General features: G+C 42.7%; 1 protein-coding gene across 1 annotated transcript in view; it reads right to left on the reverse strand.

Moving 5' to 3' along the window:
* Nucleotides 1-16,381, reverse strand: part of CRACR2A (calcium release activated channel regulator 2A) — a 231,495-nt gene that overhangs the window by 96,094 nt on the left and 119,020 nt on the right. The window contains exon 7 of the mRNA XM_077468502.1: nt 6,318-6,413. Within this exon, the coding sequence (XP_077324628.1) occupies nt 6,318-6,413 (96 nt within the window). The remainder of the gene's footprint in view (nt 1-6,317; nt 6,414-16,381) is intronic.

Below are 16,381 nucleotides of genomic sequence, written 5' to 3' on the forward strand. Positions count from 1 at the left end.
TATTTATGGGAAATGTATTAGAAACAATAGGAATATGAAATTAAGGTAGTTTTTGGTCATTTTAAAGGGTACTATAAAGTTTAAAAAAAGGTCAAATAAAACATTTAACAAGCCAAGAAACAAATGTTCGAATATATAAAAGGTAAAAAAAAAAAAAAAAAAAAGCACAAACTCTACACCCTATAAGATAAAGAAAAAAAGTAGATCCTTTTTTTCAAGTGTATTTTGCCTAATGCCCCGTACACACGACCAGACTTTTCAACATCAAAAGTCTGACGGAACAATTCCGGCAGACTATTCGAACGTGTGTGGGCTGCAGTGGACTTTTGATTTGCAAAAGTCTGACAGACTTTAGAAATGGAACATGTTTCAAATTTTTCAGACAGAACTCTGCCGGACCCAGAAATCCGCTCGTGTGTGTGCTAGTCTGACGGACTAAAACTGACGCTAGGGCAGCTATTGGCTACTGGCTATGAACTTCCTTATTCTAGTCCAGTCATACGTCATCACGTTCGAATCCGTCGGACTTTGGTGTGATTGTGTGTGGCCAAGTCCGTTCATTCGGAAAGTCCATCAGAACTCTGTCAGAACTCCGTTAAAAGTCTGCCGGACTTAAGTCCTGTCGTGTGTATGCGGCATAAGAAGCTCAATGAGCACAAGAGAGAATTTCTGCTTCCTACAAAAATGTTGCAAGATTTGCAAATTTTCTGTCAATTTATTTCACTACAACCACTACAATTGTTCCTTAGGTTAAGTCCAGAGCCAGTAACCAGTGGTTGTCATCTCTGCACCCTGAAGGAGCCGAGTCACTGTTAATTTGGACGTGCAAGCTCCATTCATCTTAGTTTGGAGGGAGGGCACAGTTGGTCATCTTCACCTTGGGTACAAGAAAGCCTTCTCCCAGCACTAGCTGGCTCAAACTTTATTTGGAGCATTGTGATCTTTACAGGTAAAGTTTTAGGGAGTAAGGTTGTCATGGTTAGGCTAGGGGTTAAGTGTTGGGAGGGTTCTCCTAAGGGTCAGATTAATATTAGGGGTTGGCGCTGTGGAGATTTGTTAATTTTCCACTTGCTTTAATTACTGAAAAGAACTACCTGGCATCAGATTTTTGATGTCAAAATAAAAAATTGTATCTAGATGCTGCATGTACTAAATGCTGGATATGCAAATGAACCCCAGGAGATAGCAATGAGAGAGAACCACTTATACCCCATTGCCTTTCCCATATATTTTTTTTAATTTAAACTTTCAGTATACTGTTGTATAAGCATGACACGTGTCAATTAACAACACAAAAAAGGAAAAAATAAAAAATACCTTCAGCACAAGTGGCCAGCATGGCCCAGTGGATAAGGATCTATTTCAGGGTAAGAGCCCACAACAATTGATGAAACTCATCATTTATACGGATACGAACACCATCACATCGTAACATAAAACTCTACATGCAGTAACAGTGTTGATAACAATGAGAGACAGTTCTCACTCAGATACAGTAGATGCATCATTCACCCATTCTTCCCACACTTTGTAAAATTTAGCTGGAACCCCTCAACTGGCATATGTAGCCTTATAAGGAGATAGGGCTTTATTTATTAGAGCTTTCCTGGCCATCACGGTCGGAGCATGAGAATTTTTTCCAAGAAAGGATAATGCTTTTTCTAGCGTAATAGAGAAATAAGGTTAGGAAAGTTCGAAATAATTACCAAAGGGTCAACCAATCCCAGCACGCACATTTCCACAGAAGGAATTATGTTTAACGTTGTGACAGAATTTATACATTGTACTACATATAGCCAAAATTGTAAATTGTTGTATTGCTGTACAATCCCAGAATATTTGAATAAAATCTGCATGGTAATAATTACATCTACAGGCAAATATTTTAGCCAATCTAGCAGGGGTAAATAAATCATGCGCAAACGTTTATATTGAATAAGTTGGTCTCTAGCGCCTTTCCCGTCTTTAACCTCATTTCTTATACTCAGTATGAGATATTATTAACCAAAAGGCTAAGCTACCCTCTTTAGCTCTCTGCCTCGTTTCAGCTCTGTCTGTCTTTTGAAGGACTATTGGGCAAAAATGGGCCGTAAGAATAGCCTTTAATGGAAAAATAAAAGTCTTCTTATGTAACAACTGACTAGACCACGCTTAGAGAATCGAGATAAGCAGCAGCGGTATAACAAAACGCACAAAAAAACCTTGTATGTACAGTATGTCAATTAAGATACTTGAATTGATGCAAACAGAAAAGATAAAATTGAGAGGATTATGTAATCAGCCTAAATTGGTATAACCGAATTGTTAAGAGATTTTTCTTACAGTTCCGTTTTAAAAGCCTGATTCATTCTTGTCTAAAAGCACTACATAAAATGTACAAAATGGAAACAGCTAGATTTACATAAACATGAAAACAACAGAGAGAAAAAACTCTGCAGATTCTTCTTTTGCCGCCTCTGTGACATCAATTTAACAATGCTGAAGGCTGCCGAGACTTTACTGAATAGTGTAAAGGGCTAGCAGTTAAGCCATAACAATTAAAGTTCACCTGTCATGTAGTAGTGAAGCATGGAAGGGGGTGGGGGTTAAGAGGAAGCAAAGCTTGAGGTGTTAACAGAAATATGAAAGTTGAAACAGAAAATTATGGCCATCTAGTGTACTTTATCAGTTTTGCTGCCTTTAGCCTCTTTGTGGCTGCTAATATGGTTATGAGCTTGCTATTTACATCCTCAAGGATTTAGCACATTTGCAGCCCGTCGTATGCACGGTGCCTTCAAAAACTGCTCCTTGTTTTATATCGTAAGTTATGGAACTATCAAACTGCTACTCTTGAGTCTCTTTATTCATTGGCTGAAGGCGTTTTATTCTGATCCTGTTTAGATTTTTCTATCTGAATCACACCATAAATGTACAGAAATATTTCCTATTACTACTCTTAAAAAGCACAGGTGTTTATGTCATCAGAGTTCCCTGAACTACTGTTCCCTGTAAGAGCTCACAGACCTGTAATTAGCAGATCTGCCCATCCCACACTTGAAGATAAAAAACCCAAATAAAAATAAAAATAATATATTGCAGCATACCATTGCTTAGCTAGATACGCCCATTTCCTTCTTTCAGTTTTCCCCTTTTACTGTCACCTAGTGACCCTGGCGGTAACATACGTCTTGTCCCTGGGTGTCTACGCTCACCCCCTTAGTGTATCAATGGAAAGGTCCATGGTAGCCACCCAGGCTGGACTTTAAACATGCCTACGCTTGCCTGTTTCCAATACATGGGGGTGGGGGATTAGTAATTTACACAAGAATGATAACATTGTTTTTCCTTTAAGTTCACAGAATGTGACAAGGACATTTTGTTTTTGGGTTTAGTTATACTTAAAGCGGAGATTCTAGCATTATTACTAGTGTAATTCAAAAACGATTATACAATTAATATCATCGATTTATCAAAAATATACATTTTTTACTGTAATATTTTATGCCTCCATTTGTGGCCAATTCCATCATGATTGTGGGCATGTGATGCCCAATCGAGATCGGTTCCTGGAATAGCTTTGTAAGAGGTGCATGCTGGGTAACCAGCATGCACCTCTTGATCTTGCGCATGTGCAATTCACCGGTGGCCATAACGGTTTTTGAGCACAGTACTGCCCACAGACTCCTGGGAAATGATGTGTCATAGCATAGACGAGGGAGAAACTCACAAGGAGCTCCACGCACCAGGAAGTGGTAGATTACAAGGACTACATAGCAACAGAGCGTTTAGGGTAAGTATATAAAAAAAATTTCCTCCAAATGTCTGTTTATAGGTTAAAAGGAGTCTTTCAAAGGAAAACATTTAAAGGAACTCCGCTTTAAGATGAAGTAGTTTTAGAGCGTAATAAAGTTAAAATCTTTTCCATTAATTATTTCTGTATGTGATTCTCTTGGGAAGATTTTACACCTAATTCCTATTCAGATCGCTCCTGTACATGAAATGGATGGTACGGTTGTTTCTGGGACAGGAAGGCAGCAACAAAAAAAAAAATGTCAAACATTTTTTAGTCTGTGTCCAAATTGAACAGATTTCGTATTACTTCCTGCCCGGACAAGAAGAGTAGGAAAATGTCTTCATAGGGCAGATTAAAAAGAGAGATTTTTGTTGCATTTATTTTCAAGAACATGCAAAGCCACACTGCCATGTCAAGGCACCTGCCCACATTCACCCTTCCCGCCCCTTTTACATTGATCTGAGTGGCTGCCATTGTTCCTTCCTATCATTAATAGGGAAACAGACAGCAATAAAAACTTGACAGAGGTTCTGTCTCCTGACTAAAATTGAATAAAATTAAAGACTGAAGCTGGGTTTTAACTATTATTTCTTTAATTTTTTTTCCACGGTTGTGCAAAAACCTGAAACGGAAAAAACCTGTATGTGAACAAAAAACATGCATGTGAAACACACTAAAAAGTGCACTTAAGGGTGTGCTTTAGTCCATCCCCCAAGGAGTAGGATCTCTATGCTGATCCCCTGGGGCATAAGGCTCCTGACATGGACAAAGGGTTTCCTTCTAGCCAGAAGGCCTAGCAGACCTCGTTCTTCTTGGTCCGCCAAAACCAACCATTGAATACTTGGTCAAGGGGCTCTCCCACAGAGAGAACCCCAGGGGCAGGGGAGGAAGGAACCCGATAGCCACACATTGCCCCCCTTGATGTCAGGGCAAGCCCAATGACTCACACCCTTCATCCAGTGAGAAAACACACACAAAAGCGAAAGTGAGACAAGTGAAAAGCGAGTGGGAGACAAAATAAATAGAAAAAAAAATTGGTTTTAACTATTAATGTTTAATGATAAGTTCATTATTTCTGCATACTTCTTGGCTCATTTAAACTGTGTGCATGCGCAGTGCGCTCATTCTACCTCTAGCAACAGAGGGGGAGGGAGTTCACTGACTATGCATGTAGTTTGCATGAGCCAGAGTGCTCCACAGGGGACACACATCTAACCTCCTGTCCTTCCTGCTTTTTATGCAGATTGGAAGGGGACCAGCTATGAGAATTTTGTGGACAGGCCGCACATGGCATACAGAAATGGAATGGGAAAGAAGCAGCCTTATTAAAATGCTGGAATGCATGGGGAGTTTTGTTGGAATTAGAGATAGGTGTCCTCCAAATTAAACTATATCCAAACTTTCAAAGTCGCACTCATTTTTTGTCCAATCAGCTGCAGGCCAGATAACTCACTGGCCCACAACACATAAACAGGAGGGCAGGATGCTGATGATGTCCGAATGCCCAATGTCATTGACTAAATATGGGCACATGTCCATATAAGGGCACTGTTGTCACCAATATCTTGCTCCATTGTTTATGTTTGTTGAGGGGTGGTGAATGACCGTACCCGCAAATGATTGGAGTGAAAGGAGTGCAACTTTAATATTCAAAGAGAGTTGAGTTTGGAGAAAGCCCAAATTAATTTCTAGTTGGAAATGTGCAGGAAAGGTAAACTAACCCTTTAAAGGTGAACTACTGGCATATATAAGATAAGAAAACAAATGGAGCTATTATTTATTAATACATCAATAAATGTATGTTTTTAAATGCACGCAGTATAAATACCTGATATCAGTCTCTTGCTGTCCCTGTGCAACAGACTGGGAGAGGGAGAAAAAGAACAAGGACACAACCGGGCTTATTTACTAAAGGAGTAGAGAATCTTTGCCCAATAAATTGTGACTAGTTACTTAAATTAACACATAATGTGTAAAGTCCTGTTTCCTAATGTCATCTACACATGATTCAGTATCCAAAGTGAACCGGATTTTGCTTTTCACCTGAGTGTATAACTAAAGTGATTATTCACAAAATATATTGAAATGACATTCTCAATCCCTTTAAAAACACCAGCCTCAGTCAGTCATGCCGTAGTGCTCAAGTGCTAAGAAGGAACATGCTGATAGGCTCAAAGAACATAGTTACAGAGAGATGAGCTGCTTCTCCTGGGTGGACAGAAATACAAATCTTTTGGCAGGTAAACAGCACCCTTATAGATATTTCTTCTATGTATTTAGCTGTTTCCCTAAAATTCAGCTTTAACAGAGACACTGATAAATTAGAACCCCATTTGATAATGGTGTAGCCAGTAGGTTGCCAGGTGTTGACTTCAAGTGTGGACTGCGTATTGTTACATGCCTCAATAATGCCACATATTATAAGGGATGCTATAGATCTAATATTGGTATATTCTGGAAAGGGATTCTCCAATGTATAATCATAGTTTCGTTTTACATGGAGTGGCATCACTGTTTTATGCAATTGGTGATGAATGGTATTTACCCTTTTCTGCTTTTGGCTTAGACGTTCCAATTCCTGCTCTTTGTTCAGCAGCTTCTCCTCCAGATCATGGCTGCGGGTTTGGTATCGCTCAGTGTCCTGATTAAAATATAAATATAGTGTCACTAAGACAGCAATAACTTCTATAATAATAGCCCTTGAAACAGTATTGTAAAAATGAAAATGTACTAGCAGCAGCCCAAAAATAATTTGCTTCTATTCAATGACACCCTGAGGATCACATGACCCCTGATGATGTCAGATGTTGCTGACAAAACGCATCGGATTGCCTAGTGCGTGACACGTCACTTCCGCAATGCGTTTGGAACAGAAGTGGAACGTGAGTGATCAGCATGCCTGCCCGGTTCCATGAGCTTTTGAAAGTATATCTAGTTGTAAGGGGATACTTTGTTTTGAATAATAAATAGTTACAAGCTACAACATGAGGAGTTCTCTCTTTTCTCTTTGATATATGATCAAACCTTTGTTGGTGGGTCTTTCTTTTCTGGGGGCAGTTTTTTTTCCATTGGAGTACACATCTCTTTGCCATCCGAGGGTGTAATGTCGGTACTATATTTTTCACAGAAACAGGATTGTTTCACTGGAAACAAAGAAGGGTACTCAGGGAGTAACCATGGATCGGACTTTAGAAGCATGGAAACAATGGAGAGGTAGAAAAAATATACAGTGGTGTGAAAAAGTGTTTGCCCCCTTCCTCATTTCCTGTTCCTTTGCATGTTTGTCACACTTAAGTGTTTCGGAACATCAAACCAATTTAAACAATAGTCAAGGACAACACAAGTAAACACAAAATGCAATTTGTAAATGAAGGTGTTTATTATTAAAGGTGAAAAAAAATCCAAACCATCATGGCCCTGTGTGAAAAAGTGATTGCCCCCTAAACCTAATAACTGGTTGGGCCACCCTTAGCAGCAACAACTGCAACCAAGCGTTTGCGATAACGTGCAATGAGGCTTTTACAGCGTCCCGGAGGAATTTTGGCCCACTCATCTTTGCAGAATTGTCCTAATTCAGTTACATTAGAGGGTTTTCGAGCATGAACTGCCTTTTTAAGGTCATACCACAACATCTCAATAGGATTCAGGTCAGAACTTTGGCTAGGCCACTCCAAAGTCTTCATTTTGTTTTTCTTCAGCCATTCGGTGGTGGACTTGCTGGTGTGTTTAGGATCATTGTCCTGCTGCAGAACCCAAGTTCGTTTCAGCTTGAGTACACGAACAGATGGTCGGACATTCTCCTTCAGGATCTCTTGGTAGACAGCAGAATTCATAGTTCCTTTTATCACGGCAAGTCTTCCAGGTCCTGAAGCAGCAAAACAGCCCCAGACCATCACACTACCACCACCATATTTTACTGTTGGTATAATGTTCTTTTTATGAAATGCAGTGTTCCTTCTACGCCAGATATACTTGGACACACACCTTCCAAAGAGTTCCACTTTTGTCTCATCGGTTCACAGAATGTTGTCCCAAAAGTCTTGGGGATCATCAAGATGTGTTGTGGAGAAATTGAGACGAGCTTTGATGTTCTTTTTGCTCAGCAGTGGTTTTCTCCTTGGAACTCTGCCATGCAGGCCATTTTTGCCCAGTCTTTTCCTGATGGTGGAGGCATGAACGCTGACCTTAACTGAGGCAAGTGAGGCCTGCAGTTCCTTGGACGTTGTTGTGGGGTCTTTTGTGACCTCTTGGATGAGTCGTCGCTGTGCTCTTGGGGTAATTTTGGGCGGCCGGCCACTCCTGGGAAGGTTCACCACTGTTCCATGTCTTCGCCATTTGTGGATAATGGCTCTCACTGTGGTTCGCTGGATTCCCAAAGCTTTGTAAATGGCTTTATAACCCTTTCCAGACTGATAGATCTCAATTACTTTCTTTCTCAATTGTTCCTGAATTTCTTTGGGTCTCGGCATGATGTGTAGCTTTTAAGGATCTTCTGGTGGACCTTACTGTGTCAAGCAGCTCCTATTTAAGTGATGCCTTGATTGTGAACAGGTGTGGCAATAATCAGGCCTGGGTGTGGCTAGAGAAATTGAACTCAGGTGTGGACAACCACAGTTATAGTATGTTTTAACAAGGGGGGCAAACACTTTTTCACACAGGGCCATGATGGTTTGGATTTTTTTTCACCTTTAATAATAAACACCTTCATTTACAAATTGCATTTTGTGTTTACTTGTGTTGTCCTTGACTATTGTTTAAATTGGTTTGATGTTCCGAAACACTTAAGTGTGACAAACATGCAAAGGAACAGGAAATGAGGAAGGGGGCAAACACTTTTTCACACCACTGTATATTGATATTATTTATTGAAAAAAATTAAATAGTAATATACAGTATTCACAGGTGTTAAAAACCATGTAAAATTATTCAGTTTGTACAGTGAGCCCTTGTGCATTTACGCGTTTCACGATTAGGCTTCTTCAGGACACCATCAAGGTTCAAAAAGATGACAAAAAGAGAGTCTCAGTGTCTTGTTAATCGACTGAGCCTCGTACAAATATCTGGAAAGTTTTCTCCAATAATATCCAGATTATGGACTCTTTTCAAAAGGTTGCAAAAAATCCCCAGAATGCCACTAATTCTATTAGCAGCAAAGGTAGAATGCTACCCAAACAGGGGCATAAAATGTCTTGCAGAGAAGAATACCATGTTCAGAGATCCAGAATCCAATAGAGGAAAATACAAATGGAACTCATTAATACTCATAGGGTATCATATAACCCATCTGCATATCATGCTCGCAAAGGGGTTGTAGATACATTCAATTGATGAGAGATTGCCCCTGGGAGACAGCACATTGCTAAACGTGTACAGTAACAGGCTGTCTCCCAGGGGCAAACTTTCGTCAGTTGAATGTATCTACTACCCCTTTGTGGGTATGATATGCAGATGGGTTATATGATACCCCATTAATATTTATGAGTTCCATTTGTGTTTTCCTTTATTGGATTCTGGATCTCTAAACATGGTCTTTTTCTCTGCAAGATGTTTTATGCCCCTGTTTGAGTAGCATTCTACCTTTGCTGCTAATAGAATTAGCGGCATTCTGGGGCTTTTTCGCAACCATATTCTGGATATTGTTGGTGAAAACTTTCCAGATATTTGTACATGAGGCTCAGTCGATCAATAAGACAGTGACACTCATTCTCTCTTTTTGTCATCCTTTTGAACCTTGATTATGTCCTGAAGATGGCGAAACGCGTAGACGCACAAGGGCTCACTGTACAAACTGTATCATTTTACATGATTTTTAACGCCTGTGAATACTGTGTATTACTATGTAATTTTTTTCAATAAATAATATCTATATATATTTTTTCTACTTCTCCATTGTTTCCATGCCACTAAAGTCAGATCTATGGTTTCTCCCCGAGTGCCCTTCTTTGTTTCCTCTCTAATTTATGGACGTGGCAATGTGAGTGCTTTCCTCCCCCTTTTTCTCATATTTCAGGATTGTTTCACTCTCACTTGATTCAAAAATGTTGGTGGTGGTTTATGGACTTTATATTGCTTTTATTTTGCATTTGATAATATGGTTTATGAGTGCGGTATGGAAATATAATGTATCTTATTCTATTCATGTATTTATTTATTTTTCTACTTCTATTCAATATTTAAAGCAGGTCTATACTTAATGGCAATCTGTCATTTGTCCATTTAGGGCAAATTAAGAGGTTCTCTTGAAAGTTCCCACTCGCCCATCTATTGATATTTTCCTTTTCCTTGCTCCCTCACTGCTCCGTTCATCTTTCAGAGATATGGAGTATCCAGTAGTACTTAGTCACAATTATGTGGACTTGTTTATGCTGAAGATGTTTCACAGCCTAATAAAGGCACATCTTCTGTTCTAATGGGTGCCAGGAATATACTTCAATATTCATGGCCACTCAGGTAACTCAGCCCCAATAATCCAATCACCATGTAATGTGTCAAAATAGATGTTAGACCCCATGCACACTGGGTGTATAGACCAAGTGCATGAGACTCTGGTGTTTAGATATGCTAAACTCTATGACAGGCTGACGCAGCTGGATGGTCCTAGACGGTGCACCAAGCTGGACTAATTTTTAGTACAGCAAGCGCCCAGGGAAAAATGCTTGAACGCAATCAGTCGCGTTTTCCGGGCATTGCTTCCTGGGTGCATACAGCCCTAAATCTTAGTACTGCTTAATGCACTGTCCAGCCACAGTAGCTGTCAGTCTCTCAAAGAGTTTTACCGGCTGCTAGCAGCAGGGCTGGAAAGTGCATCTATGCCCTCTACGTGCACCTAAACACCAGAGTCCCATAGACTGGGGCTACAGTGCCTTGAAAAAGTATTCATACCTCTTTAAATTTTCAACATTTTGTTATGTTACAACTAAAAGTGTAAGGCCGCGTACACACGCGCGGACTGTTCGCCCAACCTTGTTCGTCAAACAGTTTCGGCAAACAGTCCGCTCAAAATTTGCATGAGCGCACTTGCCCACACACGAGCGGACTGTTTCAGCGAACTGTTTGCCAAACAGTTCGCTCAACTTTTGAAATGAACGGACTCGCCCACGTAAGGCGGAGGCAAGTCCGCCCATTTCGAGCGCGTGTGCAGGTAGGCGGGGCCCGCGACGAAGACGTCGCGGGCTCCGCCGCCTGGAATGGACTTAAAGGGGAACCCCAACGCCGAAAAAAATCGGCGTGGGGGTCCCCCCAAAGTCCACAACAGACCCTTGTCCGAGCACGCTACCCGGCCGGCCAGGAAAGGGGGGCGAGCGAGCGCGCCCCCCCTCCTGAGCCGTACCAGGCCGCGTGCCCTCAACATGGGGGGTGCCTTGGGGAAGGGGGGGCCGCGCAGCCCCCCCACCCCAAAGCACCTTGTCCCCATGTTGATGAGGACAAGGGCCTCTTCCCGACAACCCTGGCCGTTGGTTGTCGGGGTCTGCGGGCGGGGGGCTTATCGGAATCCGGGAGCCCCCTTTAAGAAGGGGGCCCCCGGATACCGGCCCCCCACCCTATGTGAATGAGTATGGGGTACAATGTACCCCTACCCATTCACCTGTAAAATAAAAGTACCCAAAAAAAAAACACAACACACGAGAAAAAATATTTTATTGCACAGCTCCGGGGGTCTTCCGTCTTCGGGGGTCTTCTCGCCGGACTCCTCCGCTATCTTCTTGTAGCTCTTTTACTAGTGGAGGAGTCCGGCTTTCTTCCTCCCCGCCGCCGGCCTCTTCTCCCGACTTCGGGGGTCTTGTCCCCCTCTTCGGTTCTTCTGCCGGGCCACCGCGCCTTCTTGTAGCTCTTTTACAGGCGGTGGCCCGGTCTTCTGTCGCCGCCGCCTTCCGTTCTTCTGCCGGGCCACCGCGCCTTCTTATAGCTCTTTTGCAGGCGGTGGCCCGGTCTTCTGTCGCCGCTGTCGCCGTCGCCGCCTTCCGTTCTTCTTCTTCTTCTTCTTCTTCTTCTCCAGGAGATGTTGACACGTCGCTCTCTCCGGCCGGAATGCCAGAGCCGCCCTGCGCTGCCACTTATATAGTGACAATGGGGCGGTGTCACATGGTATATGTCACATGGGTTGGTCACATGGGTTGATGTCACATGGGGACTATGACATCGTAAGGGGGCGGGGTCACCATGTGACATCAACCCATGTGACCAACCCATGTGACATATACCATGTGACACCGCCCCATTGTCACTATATAAGTGGCAGCGCAGGGCGGCTCTGGCATTCCGGCCGGAGAGAGCGTCGTGTCAACATCTCCTGGAGAAGAAGAAGAACAAGAAGAAGAAGAAGAACGGAAGGCGGCGACGGCGACAGCGGCGACAGAAGACCGGGCCACCGCCTGCAAAAGAGCTATAAGAAGGCGCGGTGGCCCGGCAGAAGAACCGAAGAGGGGGACAAGACCCCCGAAGTCGGGAGAAGAGGCCGGCGGCGGGGAGGAAGAAAGCCGGACTCCTCCGCTAGTAAAAGAGCTACAAGAAGATAGCGGAGGAGTCCGGCGAGAAGACCCCCGAAGACGGAAGACCCCCGGAGCTGTGCAATAAAATATTTTTTCTCGTGTGTTGTGTTTTTTTTTTGGGTACTTTTATTTTACAGGTGAATGGGTAGGGGTACATTGTACCCCATACTCATTCACATAGGGTGGGGGGCCGTTATCCGGGGGCCCCCTTCTTAAAGGGGGCTCCCGGATTCCGATAAGCCCCCCGCCCGCAGACCCCGACAACCAACGGCCAGGGTTGTCGGGAAGAGGCCCTTGTCCTCATCAACATGGGGACAAGGTGCTTTGGGGTGGGGGGGCCGCGCAGCCCCCCCTTCCCCAAGGCACCCCCCATGTTGAGGGCACGCGGCCTGGTACGGCTCAGAAGGGGGGGCGCGCTCGCTCGCCCCCCTTTCCTGGCCGGCCGGGTAGCGTGCTCGAACAAGGGTCGGTTGTGGACTTTGGGGGGACCCCCACGCCGATTTTTTTCGGCGTTGGGGTTCCCCTTTAAGTCCATTCCAGGCGGCGGAGCCCGCGACGTCTCCGTCGCGGGCCCCGCCTACCTGCACACGCGCTCGTAATGAGCAGACTTCCCTCCGAGCGGGAACAGTTTGCTCATTTCGAAAGTAGCCTACACACGGGCGGACTGTTCGCTCAAACAAAGTTTCAGCGGACAGTTTTTCGGAATTTCCGAAAGACTTTGTCCGTCAAACTGTCCGCTGAAAGCCCACACACGAGCGGACTGTCCGCCCAAACACTGTTTAGCGGACAAAGTTGGGCGAACAGTCCGCCCGTGTGTACGCGGCCTTAATGTATTTTATTGGGAATTTATGTGATAGAGCAACACATAGTGACACATAATTGTGAAGTGGAAGGAAAATGGTTTTCAAACTTTTTTTACAAATAAATACCTGAAAAGTGTAGCATGCATTTGTATTCAGCCCATTTTACTCTGATCCCCCTAACTAGTGAACCAATTTCCTTCAGATGTCACCTAACTAGTAGAGTCCACCTGTATGTAATTTAATCACAGTATAAATACAGATGTTCTGTGAAGCCCTCAGGGGTTTGCTAGAGAACTTTAGTAAACAAACAGCATTATGAAGGCCAAGGAACAACACCAGACAGATCAGGGATAAAGTTGTGGAGAAATTTGAAGCAGGGTTAGGTTATAAAAAATATCCCAACCTTTGAACATCTCATGGAGCACTTGTCAATCCATCATCCAAAAATGGAAAGAGTATGGTAAAACTGCAAACCTATCAAGACATGGCTGTCTACCTAAACTAACAGACCGGGCAAGGAGAGCATTAATCAGAGAAGCAGCCAAGAGGTAGTGGAGGAGTTACTAATAGTAATAGTTGTCCTGTGGGAGAATCTGTCCACAGGACAACTATTAGTTATGCACTCCACAAATCTGGCCTTCATGGAAGAGTGTCAAGAAGAAAGTCATTGTTGAAAGAAAGCCATAAGAAGTCCTATATGCAGTTTGCGAACAGCCATGTGGGGGACACAGAAAACATGTGGAAAAAGGTGCTCTGGTTATATGAGACCAAAATTTAACTTTTTGGCCTAAAAGCAAAATGCTATTTGTGGCTGAAAACGAACATTGCACATCACCCTGAACAAACCATACCCACTGTAAAGCATGGTGGTGGCAACATCATGTTGTGGGGATGCTTTTCTTCAGCAGGGACAGAGAAGTTGATCAGAGTTGATGGGATGGAGCCAAATACAGGGTAATCATATGCCGCCTACACACGACCGGACTTTCCGGCAGACTAAGTCTGACGGAATCAGTCCGTCGGATTATTTGATCGTGTGTAGGCTAATCCGATCGCTTTTCATTAAAAAAAATTAGACGGACCTATGTCCGACTATCGGGAAAACCGTCTGTCTGTATGCTAGTCCAACGGACCAAATACGATGCAAGGGAAGCTATTGGCTACTGGCTATCAAACTTCCTTTTTTATTCCCATCTTACGTCATCATGTTCAAAAAGGAACGGACTTAAGCGGTTCGTGTGTGGCCAAGCCCGTTCATTTGGAAAGTCCATCGGAACTTCACCGAAAGTCCGTCGGGAAGACCGTCTGACCTAGTCTGCCGGAAAGTCCGGTCGTGTGTACGTGGCATTAGATAAAAACCTGTTATGCCGCATACACACAGTTGGATTTTTCGATGGGAAATGTTCGATGGGTGCTTGTTGTCAGAAATTCTGACCGTGTGTAGGCTCCATTGGACATTTTCCATCGAAATTTCCAACAAACAAAATTTGAGTTGATTTAAATTTTTTGGACAACAAAATCCGTTGTCAGAAATTCCGATCGTGTGTACACAATTCCGACGCACACAATGTGTGTCGTGTGTACACGATAGTGTGTACACAATTCCACGCATGCTTGGAATCAAGCAGAAGAGCCGCACTGGCTATTAAACTTTAATTTTCTTGGCTCATGGTACGTCACCGCATTCTTGACGTTCGGAGTTTCCGACAACATTGTGTGACCATGTGTAAGTAAAACAAGTTTGAGCCAACATCCGTTGGAAAAAATCCAATGGATTTTGTTGTCGGAATGTTACGATCGTGTGTATGCATTAGAGTCTGCAAAAGACTTAAGACTGGGGCGGAGGTTCAGCTTCCAACAGGACAATGACCCTAAATATACAGCCAGACCTACAATGGAATGGTTTAGATCAAGCATATGCATGTGTTAGAATGGCCCACTCAAAGTCCAGACCTAAATCCAATTAAGAATCTGTGGCAAGACTTGAAAATTGCTGTTCACAGATGCTCTGAATTCAACCTGACAGAGCTAGAACTATTTTCCAAAGAAGAATGGGCAAAAATGTCACTCTCTAGATGTGCAAAGCTGGTAGAGACATCCCCAAAAAGACTTGCAGCTGTAATTGCAGTCAAAGTATTACCCCAGAGGGGCTGAATACAAATGCATGGCACACATTTGAGATATTTATTTGTAAAAAAGTTTGAAAACCATTTATCATTTTCCTTCCACTTCACAATTATGTGCCACTTTGTGTTGGTCTATCACATAAAATGTCAAAGGATATGAATACTTTTTCAAGGCACTGTATATGCCCAGTATGAATGTGGCTTTAATTAGGCAAAAATAGAATGGAAGGTGTAAAAGTATGTGGTAACAACCTGTTTCAATTACAAAATCTATTCCCTTGGTAGTAGGGAGTCTGTAAAAGGTGTTTGATTAACATGGCTGAAGGCATGAATTATTGTCAAATCTCGGAGGTAGCTTGTGTCAAAAAGCCTCAGTGCTTACACAATATCAATGACTTATTTTCCTCCCCTACCTGAAAGTCTTGACTGCTTAAATCTGAACACTGCATCCTGGGAGGAAATGGAAAATGGCACATATATTTTCAAGGGTTTCAAACATGCAAAAGAATGTAAAATCACACTACAGTTCATATGCATTTTGCATGCCTTAACACATTTACTATGATGTGAATGAGCCCTTTATGGCCCTGAATAGAGGTACACTTTGCCTCTAGATTTCAGAAAATATGAGAATGTTGCTGTCACAATTTTCTGTATGCTGACTAAATGCGAATTGATGCATTATAGATTTTTTTTTTGTTCTCTCGTTGTTCATCTCTTGCTCAAATGGCTATTAAAAGCTTTAGAGGAAGCAGAAATTTCTGCTGTAATCATTGCTGCTAGCAACGCGTAGAAGGCGTACAGCATTGAGTCTCTATTTGTTCGACGTTTCAAGTGTATTATCCTACAAAGACTCAATTAGGTTGTATATCCTGCAAAGCAAAAAAAAAAGGCCAAGTGTTCCATTAGCTGTCTCTCCCACAGTTTAGATTAGGAGAATTAGACAGTAATTTCGTATATGAGATAAATAATTACCTCTAATGAAAATCCTGGCAGCTCCTGTCTTTATTTTACAATGATAATAGTTATAGAAAATAAACTACTTGTTTATATCTGGGCAGCTGACACAAGTGGCTAAGTAGTTAACATTCTTGCTTTGCAGCTCTGGGTTCTGAGCTTAGAACCCTCCAAGGACGCTACACTATATGGCTAGAAGTTTGTAGACATTTGGTCATTAGACCTATATGAATT

This window comes from Lithobates pipiens, unplaced genomic scaffold (genome assembly GCF_037356315.1).
Source record: "Lithobates pipiens isolate NorthernLeopardFrog02 unplaced genomic scaffold, aLitPip1_a1.2 Scaffold_8, whole genome shotgun sequence".
Taxonomy (NCBI): Eukaryota; Metazoa; Chordata; class Amphibia; order Anura; family Ranidae; genus Lithobates; species Lithobates pipiens.